Genomic DNA, 24,598 nt, shown 5'->3' on the forward strand with positions numbered 1-24,598 from the left:
TAGTTTGCCCTGAACCAAATTTCCCTCCCTATTTTTCTGAACTGCCAGTGAAATGGAAAATCAGTTAATCACACAGTTCTACGAACTGCCTATTTTCACGGTTAGAAAGCCACAAGTAAGGAGAAGAAACACAGTGTCTCTTTTGCTTAAGTTTCAGTCTGTGCTTCTCATTCATGTACTGATGGGGATTCAAGCTATGACCTGAAAGTCAGATTCATGTCCCCTTTGGCAAGTACAAACCAGTGAGGGCCATTGCTTAAAGCCTCCCTAAGGAAGACCAATATGTCTGCTTCCTTTAAAGAAGCACTACTTAGAACCTTATTCAAGAAAGTATATCCTCATGCAGAAAAGTGCTCCAGTTATCACCCTGTGATTTAGGTAAAGTACTGGTTGATTTTCCATTGAATAATTTAGAAAATGGAAACAAATTCATACTTCAAAGCTCTGGGAGGTAAACTGTTCCCAGGTGTAGCTTGTTTAATTTCCTCAATGGAGCAGCTAATCCTTTTTCTAACTCGACTCCTTGTATAGTTATCTCACTTCTATACAAGTGACCGTTATTCTTAACTTGATAGGGCTCTGCACACAAATAGGACCAAATTTCCAATGTGATTTCATTCGGCCTCAAAATTTTTGCCAGCAATTGCGTGTGCACAATCATATGCAGCCCTAAGTAATAACAGACTGATGTCTATTTGAGTTGTAATCACGAATTACCGTGGATGAATTTCATCTCTATGCAGCGCTAGCACAAGGCCTATGAACCACATAACTAGGGCCCTACCAAATTCATGGCCATGAAAAACACGTCACGGACCATGAAATCTGGTCTCCTCCCGTGAAATCTGGTCTTTTGTGTGTTTTTACCCTATACTATACAGATTTCACGGTGGAGACCAACATTTCTTATACTGGGGATCCTGACCCAAAAGGGAGTTGCAGGGGAGTCACAAGGTTGTTTTAGGGGGGTCACGGTATTGCCACCCTTACGTCTGCACTGCCTTCAGAGCTGGGTGGCTGGAGAGTGGCGCTGCTGACCGAGGGCCCAGCTCTGCAGGCAGCAGCGCAGCACTAAGGTTGACAATACCATACCAGGCCCTCCTTACTCCTGCGCTGCTGCTGGCGGTGGCTCTGCTTTCAGAGCTGGGCTCCTGGCCAGCAGTTGCCGCTCTCCAGCTGCCCAGCTCTGAAGGCAGCACCGCCACCAGCAGTAGCACAGAAGTAAGAGTAGCAGCACCGCAACCCCCCCCCCACAATAACCTTGTGACACCCCCTCTCCCCAGCTTCTTTGCATAAGGATCCCTACAATTACAAACCTGTGAAATTTCAGATTTAAATAGCTGAAATCATGAAATTTATGATTTTTAAAATCCTGTGACCATGAAATTGACCAAAATGGACCGTGAATTTGGTAGGGCCCTACACATAACCCTTCAAAATAAGGTTTGTTTTGACCTGCTGCACAAGGGTGAATTTCACCCCTTGTGTACAAAACTGCATGCAGAAATATGGAGATCCTTTCTAAAAATCTGCCCCAATTCTTCTGATGAGATATCACCTTTGTATTTTAAAATAAATTCATTATGTAGGTGTTCTGATCCGATAGTGCAACTGAGTATATTTCTATTTGCATTTGTTAATCTGTTCCTCTCTAGCTGAAAATCATTTTTTACTTTTAATAGTGTAGATTCGTTAATCAATGCACATGTGTCATGTAATTGAACAGTGCTGCATTGGCACTAGAAACCAAGTCATACATGCAAACAATGCTTCTTACCTCAGTTACAGCTTGGATAGATGCACCATGTTTCAGGAGAAGTTCCATAACCTTAATTCTGTTCTTCTTGCAAGCAATGTGAAGAGGTGTGAAACCATTCTGTTAATGAGAAAGGAAATACTTTCATATACCACCTATGCCATTACTAAAGTTTGTTTTACTTAATTATTTTTGTCACTATTTTTTCTTTCACTATTTTTGAGTCAATTAACTTAATTTTAATAAGATCACTTTCTCACATGAAATATATTACTAACACAAATATATTCTAAAGAAAAATATTTCTACAAACTGTATAGTGCACATTTAAAACTACACCTTATTTGTGATGAAATGGTAAAAACAGGAAAGAAACCAAGTGAAACAAGAAAACAAGCTATCCAGAATATCCAAGACTGGCAAAGTGCTGCTTACAATAGTATCTTCAATATTGATACATACATATCAAAAGAGCTTCCACAGAGAAGTTTTAAAAACAGCTTACTGAATTGGGCCTCAGATCTGATGAAAATTAACTATATTAGCTACAGGAGTATAGAATGCCATATGCTTTCATAGACACACAAGGTGTATGAGGTCACATCTTTTACTGGACCAACTTCTGTTGGTGAGAGAGACAAGCTTTCAAGCTACACAGAGCTCTTGTCTCTCTCACCAACAGAAGTTGGTCCAATAAAAGATATTACCTCAAGTACCTTGTCTCTCTAATACTCTGGGACCAACATGGCTACAATAACACTAGGTACAACACATGCCTTCATCGCATTCAGTCAGTGCAAGTGTATGTTCCACTTAAGTTTTAACAGAGCCTCCATTTATCTGGGCCCATTAATATAGGATAATGACCAGGAGAAACTAGTACTAAAGAACTGGAATATGGGCAAAATGAAGCATAATTGGGACAAAGCTGGACACCAGGAATATCTGGATGTAAGGGGGCTCTTTGGGTGGCATAGAACTATCAAAACAGCTCTGTGTTGCCCCCTGTCTTTTGAGGTCCCCAGCATAGAAGGCACATCATGAAAGTATCAGCAGAAGAAGCAACTTGATCAGAGTCCATTGCATTCTGGTTATTTTTATTAGTATAATGGTCCTTAGGAAGCTGCTATAGGACAAGACAACTTAGAACAGCTCTGAGGTTGCTCTGAGGCCCAGAATATAGGAGGTTCAATTGAAAATAATTTTTACTCCCTCCCCAATTCTTGTGCCTTAGCTGGAATAGAGATTTTGACCCTATGCGTGAATGAATTGGGGAATAAGGAGATTTATGGCTGTCTGATCCAGACCAGTGATTGGCTGCCATCCAGCAACCCTGCCCAAGATATTCTGACATATTTAATGAGACTTCAATAATTTCAGAATGCAGCCAAAATAAATATTATAGGACTAGAAGCCAAGCGGCATTCTGCACTCACCAGAGGGACAGACACAGCACAATAGCCTTCCCCCAAAGACAATGAAGGTAAGATGAGGGGTATATATGGAAGAGGGTGGCTGAGAGAGCAAGGAGCCTTGTAAATCAGGCCAATTGTAAAAAAGGAATCAAACCGACCCTGATTTTATAGAGGTTCGTAGTTCTGTACAGAACTCATGTAGTACTTATGAAATCAACAGCCTAACAGTATTGACCTGAGCCCAGTACAGCACCAAAGTACAGTACAATTACTGTAAGAATTCAAATTTGTTTAGGATGATTATTAAAGGTATATTTATACAGACATATTTTTTTTACAAAGTGAGCCATGAGAACACCTTAAAACAATATATACACACATTTGGAAACAGTTTATTTGTATTAAAAGGCAGTTTGTTTGTTTTTTTAATGTACAAAAGTGAGTATAAAGATGAAACTCCTTAAGAATACTGTGGATATTTGTTATATTACTTATTCTTGTTTTGCAAATTTCAGAACTTTGTGTACTCTAATATCCTCTTTATTTTAAATGTCACTTATTCATTTCCTCCTTGCAAATCTTTAGAAAATCAGATTTTCTCTCATGCTGACAACTGCAGCAGTTAAGATTGCAGTCACTCATTCTACTCAGAATTAGAGAATCACAATAAATATCAAAATGCAAAAGGGCTCTGGTTACACTAGAAATTACGTAAATCACTATTAACTATCCATACACAGACTGCACAAGAAAAAATGTTAATATCAAATTAGAGCTACAGTAACATTTCTTGAACTCTACAAATACAGCATTATTACACTGAATGTTAGGCCCTGTAAACTTTCAACCAACAGAAAATAACTCTCAAATATTAGGCACTGCAACTTTAGAAAACTGTTTAGCTGTGACTAGTAATCCACTGCATACTCACCAGTGCTTTGGCATTAGGATTAGCTTTCTCATCCAAGAGAACCTTGGCAACTTTGAAGTGGCCACAGTGGGCGGCAACATGCAGTGCAGTCAGATAGTCATTAGTGACATCATCAACAGGCACGCTGTGCTGAATCAGAAGCTGAACACAGTTTAAATGATCTCCTTGTGTTGCCATGTGCAATGGAGACAAACCATTCTGTAAATAAAAAGAAACAAATTGAAATGGACAGACATTTCAAGCTTTACAAGCTCCTTTGTTATGAGAAATCCCACACTGCATTATATAGAAACTAAGTGCACTGGATCAACTTCTGAGGTCTTTACTCAGGCAAAATTCCCATGGAACTTTGAGTTTGCCTGAGTAAAGGCTAAGATCAGGTATACACTAGCAAATGTTTGCCAACATAGCTATACCAGCGAACATCTATCAGCAACCCCTCCTAGAGTAGATACAGCTTATACAGGTTCCCTCAGTGAAATACACTGTATTGGCCAAAGCACTTTTAAGGCAGTATATAACAGTACCTACACTCGGCTTTTAACAATATAGAAATGTCATAAACCGCCATCCCTAATGGTCATTACTAAAACTTCAAAAGTTTCTAGTGCAGACCCGCCCTAAGTAAAAACTCAGGATTTGGCTGAGTGAAAAGCATTGAAAAGCCATGTTTTCTATGGAGAAACCTGTTGGACATTCATCTTTATGAACAACAGTTGTGATGAAAATATGTTTTATACTGCTCACAAAACGGAAGCACCAGTGTACTTTTATATATACACACGCAAACCATACAAAGAAATAACTCAGATAGAATTCTGAATTACTAATTCCATTTCATGGTGTGAGGATTAAAACAAGAAAAAATAGACAGAAGCAAAATAGACGTTTTTGGATGAATGCATCGCGGCACCTTAATCAGATAATGTACCTAAAATCACCTTCTTCACTTTGATTTATTTAATGATTTAGATTGATCAATCCAAAGTCAAAAATCTTTGGTAAAGTTTTAATCAGTATTAAATTATATTTTTACAAAAACTGATTCCAGTTCAGTTGCTGCTACTACAATGAAAAGTAACGTTGGTGATACTCTAATACCAATGGGCGAAATATGATTTTTAGATCTAAAATACACCATCCTTATTACCATGAAGAAATCAAACTCTTTTTTACAGATGGAGTGCCCCCATGTGACCATGCTTAGCATAAGCAAAGCACCAGTGTAACTACTCAATGGCTGTTTATAGACTTTCTGAAGCTGAGGACTGCTTTTCCCCCGTTTTTAAAAAACATGACCGTACAATAATAGGAATGACAAAAGGTATAAATAAAGGAGGAAATGCAAAGTAAACATGTTTTTAAAAGCAATGTAGAAGAAAGTGAAAGCAAACAGGCTAGCTGAGTGACATCATTTTAAACTATATTTAATGTATAAAAGCAGGGTTTCTCAGACTGGACCAAATCTTAAAAGTAAGACTATTTTGTGGGCGCCTCTCCCAGTGTCATGCCACACCTCAGCAGGAATTGTTTACATGGAAAACTGGTATTTGGAAAATATTTAATGTAGAGTTAGTGCAACGTGATTAAGCTTTCTGGGCCACAGCTGAGAACGGCTGGTGTAAAGAATTCCCCTAAGCTATTTGTTTACAGTAAAAGTCACTAAGAGGGTTCAACACAGTTCTGTTAAATAGCAAAATGAGCAGCTTCTTCTTGTTGTTTATTATCTTAACAACAAGAGTGAATAAATTGCCCTTGTATAACTTAATAGGATGGGGATAACTTGGAATACACAGAAGGAATTCCAAGTCTCAGAGGCAGCTATGGGGGAGGGAGTGTTGTGGCCATCACAACACAGAATGATGTGGGAAGGGGTCAGCAGAAGATGAAAGAATACAGCAAACAGATATGAGGAGCAGAAGCTGAGGGAGGGTAGGGTGGATTATAAAATAGGAGCAGAGATGGCCAAGGAACACATCTAAGTGGAAGAGTTGGTGAGAATCTGGAGAAAAGGTCTGAGAACCAGAGAAATGCAGCAGATATCCAGAAGGAACAGCACAGACCAGGGGTTGGGACTGGATAAGAAAGAATCTCAGCAGTAGACACCCAGAGGGATGATGGACGATGATCTTGTAGTTAAAGCACACAAATGGGAACATATTTTATTCCTGGTTCTATTGCAGTATAGATATGCTATGTGATCCCAGGCAAGCCATTTAACATTTCTGTGCCCATATCTCTCCACTTGTAAATGCTTCTCTACCACAGCCACATTGTAGGGCATAATTCACTGATGTTTGTAAAGAGCATTTTGGGGTCCTACTGCCAAGGAGAACATACAGGGCCAAGGAGTTCAGTTGAAATCTGGGAGGAGAAACAGAAACTAAGAGGTTGTGGTCATATGATGTTTGAGAAGAAAAGTAGCAAAAGACCAGAGAGATCAAAATATTATAGCAAACCACTGAGTGGCAAAGACAAATGGCTTTTAGAGTCAGTTAAAATAATGACATGTAGCTCTTACATAGCTCATCCTTCATCTGTAGCTGTCAAATTGCTTTACAAAGGGTAGGGGGAGTTTCATTAACTTCATTTTTAAAAAAAACATGGAAACAGGTATACAGAGGCAAAGTCACCTGCCCACTGTCTCACACAACAAGTCATCAGCAAAGTCAGGACTTGATTTGAGGTCTCTTGACTTCTCGTCCCATGTCCTGTCCATTAGGTCATTGTGCCTCCCACATGAATAAAATTAAGGATGTAATCATGTGAAAAGGGCCTACAATGTACTCAACAATCTTTACTAGGAAATAATAATAACTTTTAATGGATCCGCCTTAAGGCTTTTTTGTTATTCTGAAAGAGTTCTGTGAGCCATCTGAAAGCTGTAAAAGTTAAAATTCTTTCCAAAAGATTTGTCCTGTTTCGAGGAAGTTCTGACTTGATTAGAAGAGAACTGAGCCCAGTATTTTTTCCAGAGGACAATACTGTAGTTAAGTGCCAACGGAATGTCATTCAATGGTATTCTGCCTCTCAGTTTACCTCACAAGTTCTGTCAAAATTAACATATCAGAGAGAAAGCCTAAGCAGCAGAACTTCTATTTTTTTCTTCACTTTTTCTTATGTGCCTCTATATAATAAGATTTCAGGATTGTCACTGCATGCCTGTAGAGTTGGTGTGAAGTGATGGAAACAGCTCTTTTTGTTAAGAATATCACCAGATTGAATCATCATATGGTTTCACAGTCTGTTACTTTCTAATTTTTAAGTTCTCAGCCATTTTGACTTTACAAATTACACCTATGGTATACAGCTACAGTAAGGCATTTATCTATGCCATGCCAAGAGTCCTAGACTATTGTGATATTAGAGGTAACTCAACAAATCACCACCCTTACTCTACAGATAATTTTCATGTCACAACTGAATTATTTGTATAAGGGAAACTCCACATATGGTGGATTACTTGGGCCAACTGGCACATCCATGCGCCTAATGGCCACCCACACAAATCAACACAAATCTCCCAGCACAACCTCCCTTGACACAAATCAACAAAACCACCCACATAACACAACCAGCACATACAGTAACCCCAAATATACACAGCCCCTCACACCCGCATACCCCCATCATTCATCACCCATGCAAATTAACACAAAACTGTCAAAACAACTCCCCCTACACACAAATCAACACAACCACCCACACAACAACAACAACATTACCACCACACACAAAACCCCCAAACATCACTCTGAAGTCAAGAATGTCTGTTGAGTCAGTGTGAAGTGACAGAAACAACTACAAGCATGGTTGAGAATTCTTTTTGTTTAGAATATCATCAGATTCAATCATCACTGTGATTCATGGCCTATTACTGTTCAGTTTTAAAGTTCTCAGCCATTTTTGGCTTGTTTACACACATGACTTTATGAGTTACACACGTGTGACAGCATGGGCTTTCAGCGACTTGTTTTTTAATATGTAGCTTAGTTAGTCTAGGGCTTGTCTAGTATTGTAGCGTTAGGTGCCACATTGCTGAATACAGTTATTTAAACACTTTTTAGGCCAGCGTCTGCAGTATGCAGCTATATTACTTTAAATCCAGCAACATAGCCTCTGATTTTTCTGATATGTTTTATTTGATACAAGATAATGAGGTTTAGGGAAGGTTTGTGGTTCTCATCTTTTGAAACCACTATTTTAAGTTTGAAGGACACCCTGGAAAGAGGAAAAGATTAAAGAACTACTGAACTAGTATTCAAAAAGCTAGTTGAATTTCAGGATAATGACAAGTAATGGCAATTTATACCACAAAGAAGTGATAAAATTCCTCAGAAGAGTCACTGTATTATTATGATGAAAAAATAAAGCAATGCGGGTATAACAGGTGTTTGCATTAAACAAATCACAGAACCACTAGTGATTGGGAAGAGCCCCTGAAAGGTGGGTCAAACTAATCCTGAGAAGAGGCCCTCAGTAGAGGAGAAAAGTGTGTGTAAGGAAAGCTACATGGCCTTCCCCCAATATAAAGGTGTTCCAGGTAAAGCTGTAGAGGGCTCCTTGAAAGCTGGCTGTGTTCCTACCTTATCATGCAGCAGTCCCTACTGTAACTAGCAATGGGAGGTACTCCTATGTATAGGGCTGGAAGCCTAGGGCTTTGGGAGTCAATAAAAATTCCACATGTAGAGGATGTGCAGGACCTCTCCTCTGCTGACATCAGATTAGCCATCCTAGCACATGTGCAATTGCCTTGGAGAGCAGACAAAATGTGACACCACACCCTAGTCCAGGCCACGTGACAAATATATCCCACCGGAAACAAAACAGGTCAACAAGAAAAAACATAAAAGATTAAAAATAAAAATCAAGGAAACCCCAAAATCACTACAGGCAAGTAAAAGAGGAGAGAGAGAGAATAGGACAGGTTAGGAGAAGACAGAAGCAGGAAATGTGCTGGGGCATGGCATGTAGGGAGAAATGTTTGTGTATAAGGGATCCTGTGAGAGGGGCTCCAACAAGCTGCACTAGTACAACAGGATTTTTCATGACAGATTTTTCCACCCAAGTATATCTGCTCTAAAAGGAGGAGACAAAAGTCTCTCTCTCTCTCTCTCTCTCCCCAAAAGGAGGAGGAGACATACAGTGGTGTCATTAAAAAATCAGTTACTATGCCTTGACTTAAAATCAGAGGTAACTTTGGTGCTTGAGTTGCCACTGTATGGCAAGGGTTGGCAAATGCTAACTTTTTAATGGGAACCCCTGCATTTGAAGTAGGCTGCCCACTCCAATGAAGATGATTTTAAATTTCCACAAACAGCCTTATGGAAGGATAGAAATGTATTTGATTTGCTCTGATAAAGTGTAGAGATAGGAAATGGAAGAACTTGGTAATGAACCAACAGCTCCGCAAAGTACAGCTACCTCTGCAAAGAGACTTTACTACATTTTTATCTTTTATCCCTGTGGTACCTTTGGAACAAGTTAAAGATATAGTCTGTATGTGTGCAGTATAGAACAGTCCCATGGAAGCAAATGTTTTCTAGTTATCTGAATTCTGAGGACCAGTATATACCATATTGCTCCTTTTGCTCAGAAGGAATCTTTTTCCCATATACAAAACTATCTCAATTAAATGTCCACGAACAACACATACTGTCTGATACATGCACATAAGCACACTACAAACTACACTCAGTTTGGAGGGTCTCCAACACCGTTACTTTAAATAGTTATGATGAAGCTGTACCTTTATCACAAGAGACTTAATCTACCTAAGATATACATAATTACATTCAGAGAACCTTCAGAGATTATTCTAGTCAACAGGTGCACAATACCATTTACCTTGGTTTTGGATAGAATGGGGGCCCCACGATCAAGCAGCATTTTCACAACCTGTTCGTGCCCACTTCTTGCTCCACAGTGGAGAGGTGTCAACCCGTCCTATTGAATACAAGAATCATAAGCCGTTAATTTCAAATATTGTTCATATTTTAAGTATGCATTATTGCACTGAGTTTTTGAGTGTTGTTAACAATATGAGAGTAATGCATAATTAATACAACAGATCAAATAACATTCCTTGAATAATTTATTCCACAAACGACACGATATTTCCAAACAGAATATTCTTTATGTTTTCATTATGTATCCAGCTCTTGCATGTATACATCTAGGATAACAGCAGAACTGTATGGTCAATTTGTAATTCAGACCCTAGCTATACGACATAAATCTGTGTTCGCTGAACTTGTTTTTAAAAATAGGCTCAGCACATGATGAGTTTAAACTAAAGACCCTTTGAATGTGATTTTCTAAAACTGCACATACAATTTCACACCTAATTTGTGCATGTATTTACCATGACGGCATACACAAACAGCCTTCAATTTCCTAAGCTGTGTGTCCAAATGTGGTAATTCCATGTACAAATTAGACATTCCATACGTGGATTTTTGACATGCACACATTTTAGAAAATCAGGTCCATGATTTGGTCAGTGTGGACCAGACAAATGTGTGAGATTCCCATTTTGAAAAACACATTATTCAGACTTGAAAATAGTATTCTAAAATGGCATCACTTTGCTTTTGACTGGTCCACACTCCCTGAGCAAAATGTCTTAAACCCACGTTGTAAAATTCGGTTTAAACTATCATCTATCTTTTATAGAGTAGATAGGAGCCTTGAGGTTATATGACTAATTGAACAAGTCAGTCTAAACTTGTTCCCTTTTTTGGGACAATTGTTTTAATTCTATCACACACTCATTTGCCCAGCACTAGTTGTTTTCATTTAGAAACACCTTCCTTAAATAAGATGATGACATCTTCTGAGATTTACAGAGTTTTCACAAATTGATTTGATTATTCCTTGACCTGTACCCTGCTTACAATATTTAAATAATCTGTCTTATGCACTGAATACTAGGATGGAACATACTGTATTTGCCTTAAGCAATTTAGAGTAAAGTTAAAGACTTTTTCAGTGCCACATGACATTACGCCTGTTACAAATAATAATGTCATGGCTTCCAGGAAAATCCAAAAGAAAAATAAAGCATTTTCAGTCATATTAAACCTTCTTATTTGTTATAACCAAAACAAACCCACAGGAGATGGACCAGCATAGCATATATACTGTATACGCACTAAATACTTCAGTAGTACTTTCCCCCATAACAAAGATATAATTAAATAATCAAAAAATAAGTATTATCATTTTATATACAATAAATGAAAGGAGTCTTTTTTCACCAACATCTAATAAATATCATCCCAAAATGCATATAGATTGTACTGACTAAAAAATATTTTACAACAGTTTCATAAAACTAATTATTACCTCAAAGTATTTAACACACAAATGTAAAGGTGCTGTGCTATACACACTGTAGTAAACATCTTAGAACCATTAAGATAAATAGTTCTTGCTTGAAACTTTTTCTCAGATGTAATCATATAATTTTTTCCTTGACATTTCTTAATTTATTTCTCTAAGCTAAATCATCAATTTAAGTTCTGTTCAGAATAAATGGCAGACCAGGAGTTAGCTGTAATTCAGAGAGCCTTACGATCCCTAACTGTCTTGGCCCTTTGTATTTGGCGACAAATTTGAATGCTTTAATTTTTCCACAATACTGCTCCAACCTCTGCTTGTCTTATTTGTGCAAGTGCTTCCATTTAAGTTAATGGATGGAGCTGATTTAAGGAAGTTAAGTTGCTATAAGTTAGTGACACTCACCATCCTACTCTAGAAATATGTATATTGCAAACATTTATTCCCAGAGCCAAGACCTGATTCTTCAATCCTCCAAGACACACTAACTTTACTACATGATAATGATCAACCCTAAAAGACAGAAATACACTGTCCAGTGAGTTTTAGAGATGTCTATCATTATTTTTTAAAAGTATATGAAATACATTTTATTGACAATAAGGAGTGTTCTACTGTATGTGAATATATATTCACAATGGAAACACACATGCGAAGAGCTAATATTAATAAAACCTATGCATGATTACTTTGTAATTCTGGAAATTAAATGGCACAGAACAAAGACACTGCCCGACAATATGAAATGTAGAAAGTGCATTTAACAACAGTCACACATTGCTCAATTGTCGCTACAGCAGTGACAGAATTGCAGCATTTGAGAAATACTTTCAAGTACTGTAATAACCAGTAGCTGTCCCATCAGTCTCAATTTTCATAACTACTGGATTTCCCTATCTCCCCTAAATTGTGGTGTACCAGAAAGGGCATACGATGAGGAGGCACAGGAGTTAAGAGTATAGTATAGAGAGCTTTTCCTCCCTCTGATGGATGAGGCCAGTTAGGATCCATCCACAGCACACACAGTGTGCACTAGGAGGCCCACCTGATAATGCATTATGTCTCCAGAAGAACAAGTTCTGAGAACTAGGGACATGTCAAGACCCCAGGCTGGTTCAGCAGAAAATAATGGCCACAGATAACGGGATGCATACAATATTCTTTCCACTGATTTTAATGAAAATTGGATTGGGCCACAGAAAAGCAGCCAAGTAAGCTGTGGAATCCTATCCCTTGCCAACAGGATTCCCATGGAAGAGAAGGCAGCAGGCAGCCTTGCTGAATCAGCCAGGGCTTGATTTGGTCCATATTGCATGCATTAGCACAAAATTATATTAGTATGGAATTTAGATACATGTCTGAGGCAGTGCATCTATAGCACTGCCTGCTGTAGTAATGCAACTATTGTGAAGAGTTTGTCAGAATTCCCACTGAACACTGAAACTCCATTTGTCAGAGAGAGAATTTGGCTACAAAAATGTTTTGTATGGAAAAGGCATCAAGGACTGGGAGTGAAAGCTTTTTTTTTTTTTTTAGTGCTACATTATAGAATAAGTGAATAAAAACACAAAAGGTGCAGGCTGTTGTTTCTAATATGTATGGATCTTAGATTAAGGGTTTATGATAAAATGAGATATTGTGATAAAAAGTGGCTTTTGTACACTCAGCAAGGCTGTATTACATATATCACAAGGATTCTAGTTTTCTTATTTATTGTGCATTCTCAATACCATATGGGAAGCATAAATATATCACATGTATTAGGATGCAAACTCCCGTTGATATGATAGTCTGCAATGGCTCAGAAAATACATTACAAATAATAATGACAATAATCTGCAGATTAAGGACTCTCTAAGTATGCACTGACATGATAAATCATGTCATCTGTATTATCTACTCATCTAGAAAAACTGGAGAGGAACTCCTACAATGCCAGTAAGAGACCAGGAAGAATTGCACTGAGATACAGGATTTCAACAACAGGAGCATACACCAGCTCAGTGGCTGCTTCTCTTTCTTTAGCCTCTTAAAATGATAATAAAAATATAATAATAAAATAAATAATAATAAAAATAAACTATCTGCAGAAAATAAACATTAAGCAGAATTTATAACTACAGCACTGGAGCTTCATGTCATTTTTATCGCTGGGTCAGACTCTGATCTCAATTACACTACTGTTAATCCCACTCCCAGCACCCAGTCTCCCCCAGACATGCTTCCAGCACCCAGTCTCACCTCCACAGCACCCACTCAATGTGCTGATTCCTCTTTTCACAGGCCAGTAAGGCCCACCCAAGTGTGGGTATGCCTCCTAAGGATATACTTTCTCCCCCTCCATCATCTTCTCCTGGCTAATGTGGGTGTGGGATCACTGGATGTCACGGGAGAAGGCAGGACCTGGGGGATCAGCCAGCTCTTTCTTTTCCCTGCTGTGTGATATATACAGAGGAGGGAGTGGGAAAGGAGGGCTAGAGATTCAGGTGCCCCCTACTGCTGTTGCATGGAATAACTAGTCTCCAGCTAAAAAACAATAACTGCTCAGACAACTCAATAGTAGGCCCCCCGGGACAGAAACAGCCTTTCTGCTTGTTCTCCCCAGACTATGAGGCATTTAGGGGTGCTAGACTCTCATCTAATATCACGGAAGACTGAAGAACAGATCTAGTGTGTCCAGAATTCTCTCTGCTTCCCTAGTGCCTCTCTCCCCATCCCAAACTGGGATGCCCCTGCAACTGTAGGTTCTTCAGCCTCTATCAACAACATAAAGCAGACTTAACTAGCCTAACTGACCAGCTGAGGAGCCACCATGCATAGCAGAATCTTCTAGTGGCACAGAGCTGCTTATTCCAATTCCTCTTGACATAGCCAGAATTCTCCTGTACTCCAACACTCCTTGGCTACAAAACAAACTGCTGGGAGCTGCAGCTGGGTATATCTTAGAGCAGACCTGAAAGCTGCACTGTGGACCAGCCCAGCCTCCAATTAACCCCATGACCGGGGCAGCATGGTGTCTTACAGACACTTTTGCCCCCTGCTCAGGTCCTGCACCAAACACAGTGTGACCAGATGCAAGGACTGGGCCCACTTGTTTGTTTTTTGAATCCAGACATCAGTTAGCGCTCAGCGTTATACAGCTGAAACATTATGTATTGTACAATTATTCTGTGCATGTTTAAAACACTTTGAGAAAAATCTTAGAACCTGCCTACAACCTTAGCACATGCGCTGTGCACAGGGGAATTCCACTGGGAATTGGGGTAGAAGGAATCGTCCCCACAAAGGATCTTCTATGTGGTAGCCACTGTAGCCTCAGGGCCATATTAATGCCCTTGGCTACCTAACTGCCCTCTAAGCATGTGGATTCATGTAGCAGTGTATCCACTGCCCCCTAGGCCTGTTCCTATTCTTTATCCCATTGCAAACAACTGTGCTCTACTGCAAACCACACCTTCACTGCGGCAGAGGAAGGGAGGGTGATAAGATTTGCTCCTCTCATATATTCAAAATGTATACTGTATAACAAACATGTTATTCATGTTGTTACCATACACTCTATATTATTTCTTATGCAGGCTCTATGCAGCAGCTTATATATCGTCAGATAGATCTTAAAATGGCATGTACAGTATGTTTTCATGTAGACATGAGTGCTGGCCTTTGATTTAACAGCTAATCAGTTGAATAAAGATTACAAGTACTTATTTGCTAATCCAGGGTAAAATGTGCTTGCTGTGTGCTACATACACAAATTCAGTTTGACACACGAAGTATCAGACAGCCAAAGTAAGTCAAGCTAATTGAATCAACCTCACTAAGTATGCTTTATTTGTTAAAATCTATTCAGGAAGACAGATGGGGGAAAAATCATTAGGGCAATGTTCAATAAATGAGTTACATGAGGTATTAACTAATCTTCACTCAGAATGTTACTTATAAACTACTTTGTAAAAGTTGCCCTTTATAGGCATTCACATAGTAGCACCTAGGTAGGGCTTAGCATGACAATAATTCTTATTTACTGACAAAGATGCTTGAGAATTCAGCACAGAAGTCAGAAATCTGCTGCTGCATGTTATGCAAAAGACGAGGGGGAATAAGAGCAACTGTTTAAAACAAACAAAAGGATTATAACAGGAATAACCAAACTAGGGAAATATGGAATTTATGGGAATGATGAGAAAACCTCAAAACTTTCAGAGGTTTATTTTGGATAATGATCCAAAAGCCAGTATGCTTAAATATTATGTGACCCTCTTGAGTTTTCAATAGTGGAGCAGTTTTTATGGAGTTCCATTAATTCCTACTTCTGATTAGGACCACCAAATCCTGGTTCCACAGACGTCAATTAAAATTACTTCAGTGGGATCTGGATTTAGCCCTTTCTTACAGTATTTTAGCACAGTGGCTTCTAGTACCATCTAGCAGCAGCAAATGCAAAGACTCATGGAAATGAATAATGAATGGGCAATGTTATCTGAACTTATTCAAACCTCAAGAAAGATTCAGTTCAAATTCATCACAAGTTGTGGCTGAAGGTTCTTATTTTATCTAAACCTGTTCACCCATCTCTAGAAAACAAGTGTGTTTGTGAAACATGAAAGCAGATACTATGGAATATGTACTTTCTGTGCCATACACAGTGGATTATATGCACAGCTCCCAAAATGGCATCCAAATAGCTGAATCTGACGGACATAACACTAAGAGGGGCAAAGCCTGGTCCCACTGATGTCAGTGGGACCAGGATTTGGCCAGTAATATACACGGTAACTTCTGCTGCATAGAAAGCTGACTCACAAAACCGTTGAAGGAAAAACAAGGACCTGGAATTTGTGCCTGATTTCCAAATATTTATGTACCGTATATGCTTAAACAAAAACCTTGTTATTTGCCTTTTAAATGGTATTTTGTATTTCATAAGAAGCATTTCTACAATAGGATGCAGTGGCAACTACGGCAAAGGCCAGATTTAACGCAGTCAAAGTGCACAGAATTCTGCTCAACTCTCAGTGTTCCTGGAGAACTGTAACTTGTGTTTATGAAATTTCTGGTATTTTTCTTTGTAGGGTTTTTAATGGTCTGATACTCTCTCTAGTAGCCTCATTCCTCTTCACCCACAAACCTCCCCAATTACTGTATCATTTCTGCCAGAGACAAGGGAATATTTTTTTTTAAAATGAATATTATGCAATTGTGACTGTATTCTACACACTCTCTCTTTCATGAAACATTTGCATAAATGGGTCATGCCAGGAATTTAACTAAGATATTAAACTATAGATCACCTGATACTGTCTTGACCATCCTTTTCCATTCAAACACACAACCTCCAATACTGGGCCTGTTGTTATACAAAAGAAGACGACGACTGAAGTCTTTGTTGCCCAATATACTTATATGGCTGTACTGAATATAGGACATTGCAAAAGGGTAGCTCCTGGGAAAAAGTAAAGTGACTGTAAAGATGACAGAGACACACTGTCTTGCAATGACACTTTTGTGGGGGTAGTAGGGAGAACATGATACCCACAAAATTAAATGTTGTTATTCAGCATGGAAACTAGGCAGGCATATTGCTTCTGAACTGGTATTTCCTTCCACCCACTCTATATTCCTCTTATCGCCTCTTCTCATTTTATATTTTCCCAATCTACCTCTATTCTGTGCCTGTCTCTTATCTCTCCCATTTTTGTCAAATATTTAAATATTATTTTCATAAATAAATTATTTCATGAATTATTTTCAGTTTACTGCTCCCCTCTGCAGAGCCATGTATTGTTCAGATCACAAGATGCTAGTTCTTGTCTAGATGAGTCAGCATCTCCAGACGTAAAACGCTCACTCAGTTACTAACTACCAGAAATTGGGCCCCAGTGAAATGAGGAGTGTTTCAAGCAGCCTGCCATGATCAGGAGAAGTTAAGCAAATCCTGCTAATTCCTTTCTTTTTAAGAGTATCGAGGGTGTACTGGGGAACAGGCAAATTGCACTGGTTAAGCCAAAAATGAAAAATGGCCCCAAACTTCACCCAATTTGGTACCTCTTTGAAGGTATGTCTTTACTGCACAGTTAAGCTGGTGACTAGTACCTGGGTAAGCCTAGCCTGGGTGTGATTGTCTCCACAGCAAAGCCTTACCCATGTTACTGTGTCCTCACTGTTTCTGCACTGCTGTGTGTCTGGGGCATATCCCCTAGTTCTTTGTGCTGAGGTGCTTTTGGATTCTTTCCCCAGTAACTGGGTCCTTTGGAGCGAATTGCGGAAAGGCACTGGGGGACTATTAGCACTCAAGTAATTTTTGCCTGCATCCTCGCTACAAAGTAGGTGGTTTCCAGCATGAGCTATACCCGTCCCATAACCTCAGCTGGATAATGTAGCCCAACCCCTGCTTCTAAACCCAACTCATGTTACTTATGAAAGTTATATTTTCCAGAGAAGGTGAAACAAGAGAGAAGATTGCCACCAAATTAAAATTAAAAACACAGTCTTGTGACTATGGCATAGTAAAAGATGCCCTCATTCAAGTCCAACTGGTTTGAGGGTTCAACAATAAAAAGGTATGTGAAAAGTATGCGAAAAGCTACTCAGAGGCATGGATCTAGTGCTTAAATAAGGCAAGAGTCATATGTCAAGGAGTGGAATAAAGAGAAATGTAAATAGGACAGAGGCACAGAACAAATGACTGTAAGTAATCATTTGTTAAGTAAAAATAAATGTACAGAAAAGATATGTCCAGTATTTGGGCAAACATGGAAACTAGTAAGTCCAACCACTTTGCAAAAATGTGCAGACAAAACAGGAAAATGTCTGGGGTAAGGCTGTTACGTGCAGCTTCCTCAACAGAAGGGGAAAAACTGTTCATAAGCACAGTAAAGAAAGACATTACAAACTCAAAATAATGGCTAATAAAAGTAATCACAAAAGGCCTACATGTGACATGCAAACACTGGAGCACAAGTGACTGTACTAATAGATATGGAAACAGGGTACTTCAAATAAATGCTAAAACTAGAAAAGTCAAAAGTGCAATTAAAATCCTATAATGAGAAACAAAGTGAGTGTGAACTGTCAATGATTATAAAGCCCAAAGAGTAAAATAAGAAACTGAAGTGTTACACTAAGGGAAGACATCTGTTTTGGGCTTACACATGAGGTGCCTGGCCAAGTCAAGATGGTGAACATCACAGAGTCTCTATAACAACCTTAGTAACAAATCTGAACCAGTTCCATAGGCACTAATTGCATCAGATGGAGATTGGTTCATAGGAAAGGGGTATCCCTGGGTACACAATAATTACCAGACTATGAAGAAAAGATTGTTGTAGTTGCCATGCAAAAAGAGACCAGAGGAAAAGCTGCCAAACATGACAGTAGATGGGATCATTCACAGAACAGGGGAGTTGACAAGCTCAGTTCACTACTCAGTAATTATACAATAAAAAGGGAATGCACTCAAATGTTGGGAATGACTCCCACAAAGCTGAAAACTAGTGCTAAGAGAAAACATTTCTACTTGCTCACAAGGAATGAAATATTTGCTGAGATTTCAGGAGCCAAATTCTTCAGCATATTAGATGCATTTTGGACACAAGAAAGTTCCAAGACTTGCACTCACAATCAATGTACCCATTGGCACTTTTCTTGCCATTGCCTTTCATAGTATGTTCAGCATTGGAAATATTTCACTGCACACAGGAAGATGTTGGAGGAAAGAAAATCTACACTGATTGCATAACAGTCTGGGGCAGCATCACTTTTGAGTATCAGTGATGATTACAGTGACAACTGGAAACTTCAGAAAGTAACCTTAAAGTAAACAAGGCCAAGTGTCAATATCAAATAAACCAGTACTTAGGGAGAGAAATTGACCATAAGGGGTATTGTCATGGCTGATGATTCTAAGGAACCTACAGAGACCTGAAAATACAAAATGGAATTCAGAGACTGCAAGGAACGATGACCCATGTTAGTAAATTCATATTCATCTATGTAGTTTTAAGATCTTACACGAGAAAATACTTTCCTAAAGACACAGAATGGTCTGTATGGCAGAGCGTGGAAGAGAATCTGAGACTCACTTCAAAACCAGTTCTGCAATTTTTGACCCACTGAAAGAGATCAACTTCTCACAAATACTCACAAAGCAGGGCTTGGAGCTATATTGCTACAGCACTATGGGCAAACCAAAATTATGATTTTCAAAATGGTCATAGCTTCAGAGAGAGAAAAAAGCATTAACTACTGGCTGCAATGCACAAAAAAATACCTCCAAGGATACAGTGATTATTTTTGAGTACAAAAGTATATGATGTGACTCTGGAATTCCAGCAAGGAGGTCACCTCGTAATTGTTGATATGATGTCAAGTGAATGGACAGTCAGCTAAATACATGAATGTGCCTAAACATACTTTGCAGTAGATCTGGAAGACTGTTAAAACATACAAAAAAACTAACTGAAAGCTATTTATACTGTAATAACTATATAAAAGATGTCCTTAAGTTAAATCACTGTACTGGTTTGAATTCTGTCAGTGAGGAATCAGAGGAATGGTGGACAATGAAGAGTAAAGTTGTCAAACATCTTGCAGGTCATACTGTTGCCACACTTCCTGTTCATTCTCAGAGATCCTCTCTCATGCACACAAACAAGCAACCACAGAGAGTGAGGCAGAGAACACAGCCAGGCAAGATTGCAGCAGCATCAGTTCTAAGTTTACTCTGTAAATTACTTCTTGCTCGTTGAATAAATACATTACCCAAGCACCTGCCTCAATCAGTTTTTAAATACAGTGATTATCATCTGATCGCTGTTCAGTGGTATACACCTAAATGCTCTGATGTCCTAGATCAGTCTACATCCTTGGTGGACAGGTGTCTACCTCAAAAAAACTACTGCCACCCTTGCTGACAATTTCAGCCAAGCAGCTAAACACTGAATGGGACATGAAGACAAACTACCCTCTCTTTCTATGAGGTAGCCCCTCCAGGGCAGAGGTGAGACAAAGCGACAATACTGTGTCTGCGCTTTACATGTTCAATGGATAAAAGAAAAATTCCATACTTCAGGGATGTTAACCTAGCACATTTCACCCACGGGGGTGACGGGAGATTTCTATGTAAAGTGTGGGGAGAAGGCTTCTATAACCACCAACAAAGATTTTTGCAGGCAACAGGAGAGAGCTGACAAGTCTCCCTCAAGGGTTCTGAGAGCACACGGAGAAGCTATGTTGTTGCAGTTATGGGGGCTGGGAAAGTTACAGGAGATGGGGCTCCTCCACCACTGAAATTCTGGGGTGCATCAATAAACTGAATGGAACACCACACTTTCAGGGTTCGCTCATTGGTAGGTGTAATTATTCGTGCTTCCAAATGATCCACCTAGAAGTAGCCTTCATGAGATACCAGAGAAAAGACAGGCATTGCTTTGCCTGCATGGAAGTTAGCTCTGAGCTTTAATGTAACAAGGTGTTTAGAACATTATTTGAATGAGAGGTAAAACACTAGCAATGATTGTATAAAAACCAAAGATAATTCTGTACTCTCACCAAAGCTTGCCAAGTAAGTGAATATTTTTGTTTGTTTACAAACATACATGGCAAAAGAATGAACCTGTAAATAATACCACCCAGATCATTCACATTTAATCTTACCCTTGTTTTGGCATCGATTTTAGCGCCTCGATCAAGTAAGAGTTTGACCATATTAGCATTTCCTCTCTTCGATGCAACATGTAATGGAGTGATATCATTCTGTAGGAGATAAAGCATATAAAGTAAACTTTCAGATGAGTCTCCTTTATTAGCTCAGCATTGCAATTCATTCATAGAATGGACTAAGACTACTTTACAGCCACTGCTGAGACAAATACAGCTTTGTTTCCCTAGGAGGTTAGAAGACTAGAAAGACTATGCATTCATCTACACAGGTGAACCACTATACTAAAGACCCATAACTCCACAAAGCTTTTCTGAGCTTCACTCGGCAAGAAAATGATCATAAGAAAAAACAGATTCCTAGCAATCTGCCCTATTTCAAAAGCAACAATGTACCCGTAAACATTCATTACTGAGCATTACCTGTAAATTCTACAGACATCTAGGATTTGACAATGTACAGCACCATAGCAATCCCCTCTAACCAATCTGCTCTGGTAAATACTGTGATAGTTACACTTCAAGTCACACTTTAAAGTAAATATTTGCATGCATTTTAATTTTTGTTCCTGAATCATGTTCAGCAGCACAATAATATGCCACTTTGCTACGCACAGAGGACAATTATATAACACATTCAAAGACCCTTTTAAACTACACGCAGCTCAGGTGTTTCTTCATACTTTGGCGGGTTCTCTATATCATAGTGTACATAGTATATATATTTAATCAGATATAGGTCTATGATTTTGTCACGGAAATTGTTAATAAATTTCATGGCAGAGGTGTGGTGAAAAATGATAAGTCAGGGAAAGGGAGATAGTGGGGGGCTGACGGGAGGTGGGGTTGGGTAGGAGTCAGACAGCAAGCCTGCCCCACACTTAACCTGCAGCGGCCGCTCTACCTCGCAGCTCCCTGCTCCGGGTGTTGTGAAATGGCCCATGTAGTCAAGAGTGCCACTCACATTTGGGGCATCCCCCTCTCTCCATAGACAGAGACTGGGCCAGGTCACAACGCCTGGAGTAGGGACCTGAGCCCAGACCCCCTGTGAGGTCACAGACTTTATTTAAACTCCCAATTACTGTGAACACTGTGATCTCTGTGCCACAAACCTAGCTTTAATCATATACTGTCAAGTGAACATGAAGAGATTTAAATTGAAAATGTAGCCTCAATACTAAGATGAATATAATTTTAAAGACATGATCATCTTTGTTTTGGGGGATAGTAATAACAGCTGGCTGTATAAAACCAACTTCCTATGACTGAGAAAGAACAGTTAAGTTTTACTGAGAGCATCTGTCCTATGGCTTTATGCATCAGAGATGCACTCAATGCATTGAATAGCTACAGTATGGTAGATTTGTACAACCCAGCCAATAGACTGTTCAGTATGTGTTTTCTCAAAATAGCAGGTGAGTGGAATGACTAGAATACCAACACAAAAAACAATATTTACAGAATGTGGCAAGCTAACTTGTACTTGATTAGTATGTTGAGCACCTACATCAGCATGCCTTTGACTTACATAATGCTTCACAGTTAACCTATACCTTGGCTACTTTGTACCAGAAAGATTGTATTAACATTATCACACAGATATATTACATTTTCACAAGGAGACAAAGACATAGCTGTTCTATACATTCTGTACAGTATTATAGATCATTAGAGCATCAAGTTAATTAACCTGCCAGGGCAGAATACAGCTCCCAAGATAAGGATGTCTCAGATGTTAAATCAATAGTACACTTTGCCTTAGCCACAAGGCCTAAAAGTAAGCATATATAGTACAATACCCAGGAAATAAATATCTATATTTAAATCAGCTAATTATTATAAGGCACCCAAACTCAAAATAATTATTTTGTTATTTATTGCTCATATACAGTGCCATAGACGTACATGGTGATTTATAAAACAGACAAAGATTGAGTCTCTGTCTCAGTAAGCTTAAAATATAAGAGCCTGAGTCTGCAAACACTTAGTACTGGGACTAATCCTAATTGCTGGGCATAGTCTCATTGGGCAGAGTCCTCAGATGTGCTGGGACAGTGCTTGGAGTCCATGAAATGGAGAACGCAAACGTATGCTTCCTGTCCAGCCCCCCAATCCTGGTTCAGCCACTGTAACTTAGAGCAGCCTCAAGACATTTCTAAATTGCACCAGGCTTTAACCACCCTCTGAGGCCACTGTGCCAGCAGGGATCACTGGAGTTCAGCATGCTCTGACATACTTCATCCAGCCCCCAACATGCCCTCTATTTCAGCCAAGAATTCCCCCATGCTGAGGGAATCCTTAACTGCTCATTTAGGACAGTATTAAGTCCCCTTTGTGGTGCTGGAGCAATCCAAAGGGGAATTACTGGAGTCAAGAATCTAACCCATTGGCTTCCATTGTACTACACCTGGTAGTAAGCGCTATGTTTGGTACTGTTGGCAAGATTGGGCTCAGCATTAAGATGAGATCACCCCAAGAAGACATATGCAGAGGTGAAAGTATGCCGGTATGGTCCAGTACAACGTACTGGGAAGAGCTGGTACGCCATACCAGATTGGACTGGCTTCCCTAGGACGGTATGCATCTGATGAAGTGAGCTGTAGCTCACGAAAGCTCATGCTCAAATAAATTGGTTAGTTTCTAAGGTGCCACAAGTACTCCTTTTCTTTTTGCGAATACAGACTAACACGGCTGTTACTCTGAAATCTGTTCCCTAGGACGGCGATTTAAAGGGCCCTGGGCTCTGGCCGCTGTGGGAAACCCCAGGCCCTTTAAATCGCCGCCCGAGCCCCACTGCCAGAGCCCTGGGGTAGCGGTGGCAGGGCTCCAGCAGTGATTTAAATGGCCCAGGGCTCCGGCTGCTGCGGGAAGCCCAAGGCCCTTTAAATCACCGCCCCAACCCTGCTGTCCTGCCTTCTTGGGGTAGCGGTGGCAGTGCTCTGGCAGTGATTTAAAGGGCCCGGGGCTTCCTGCAGCAGCCAGAGCCACAGGCCCTTTAAATTGCCGCCCGAGCCCTGGGGTAGCAGTGATTTAGAAGGTCCGGGCTCCCAGCCGCTGCTACCGCAGCCAGAGCCCCAGGGGCTTTTAATCTTGATTTAAAGGGCCTGGGTCTTTAAAGGCCCCGCCTCTTCCGACTGAGCCACACCTCTTTTGGTTGAGGCCAAGCCCCCTGCTCAGGACTCCAGAGTACCGGTAAGTCCTTTAAGTTACTTTCACCCCTGGACATATGGGACAGGGGGGAGGGAAGAGTGAAGACTTAGATGATATAACTGTGTGGTCACTTGTGAAACTAATGCATGCAACTTCAGGGTTACATTTAAAAATAATTAATTCCATTTATTTTGAAGCTGGGTGTCAAAGACAGTGGATATAATAATGGGTGAATACATCACAGTAGCCAAACACTGGAGGAAACTGTTAGCTTTTAGGGGGGAAAGCTGCCTGGCAGAGAGGACGGAGGAAAGGAAAGTGTAGGAATCATTAAGATATTCTTCCTCC

At 39.7% G+C, this 24,598-nt stretch overlaps 1 protein-coding gene across 2 annotated transcripts in view; it reads right to left on the reverse strand.

The window, feature by feature from the left end:
• The window catches only part of ANK3 (ankyrin 3), a 290,556-nt gene that overhangs the window by 137,404 nt on the left and 128,554 nt on the right, over window positions 1–24,598 (reverse strand). For both annotated transcript variants that reach the window (XM_077823435.1, XM_077823434.1), the window contains exons 8-11: window positions 21,098–21,196; window positions 9,950–10,048; window positions 4,103–4,300; window positions 1,778–1,876 (exon numbers count right to left, since the gene is read on the reverse strand). In XM_077823435.1, coding sequence (XP_077679561.1) covers window positions 1,778–1,876; window positions 4,103–4,300; window positions 9,950–10,048; window positions 21,098–21,196 — 495 coding nt within the window. The remainder of the gene's footprint in view (window positions 1–1,777; window positions 1,877–4,102; window positions 4,301–9,949; window positions 10,049–21,097; window positions 21,197–24,598) is intronic.

This window comes from Eretmochelys imbricata, chromosome 7, assembly GCF_965152235.1.
Source record: "Eretmochelys imbricata isolate rEreImb1 chromosome 7, rEreImb1.hap1, whole genome shotgun sequence".
NCBI classification, from domain to species: Eukaryota; Metazoa; Chordata; order Testudines; family Cheloniidae; genus Eretmochelys; species Eretmochelys imbricata.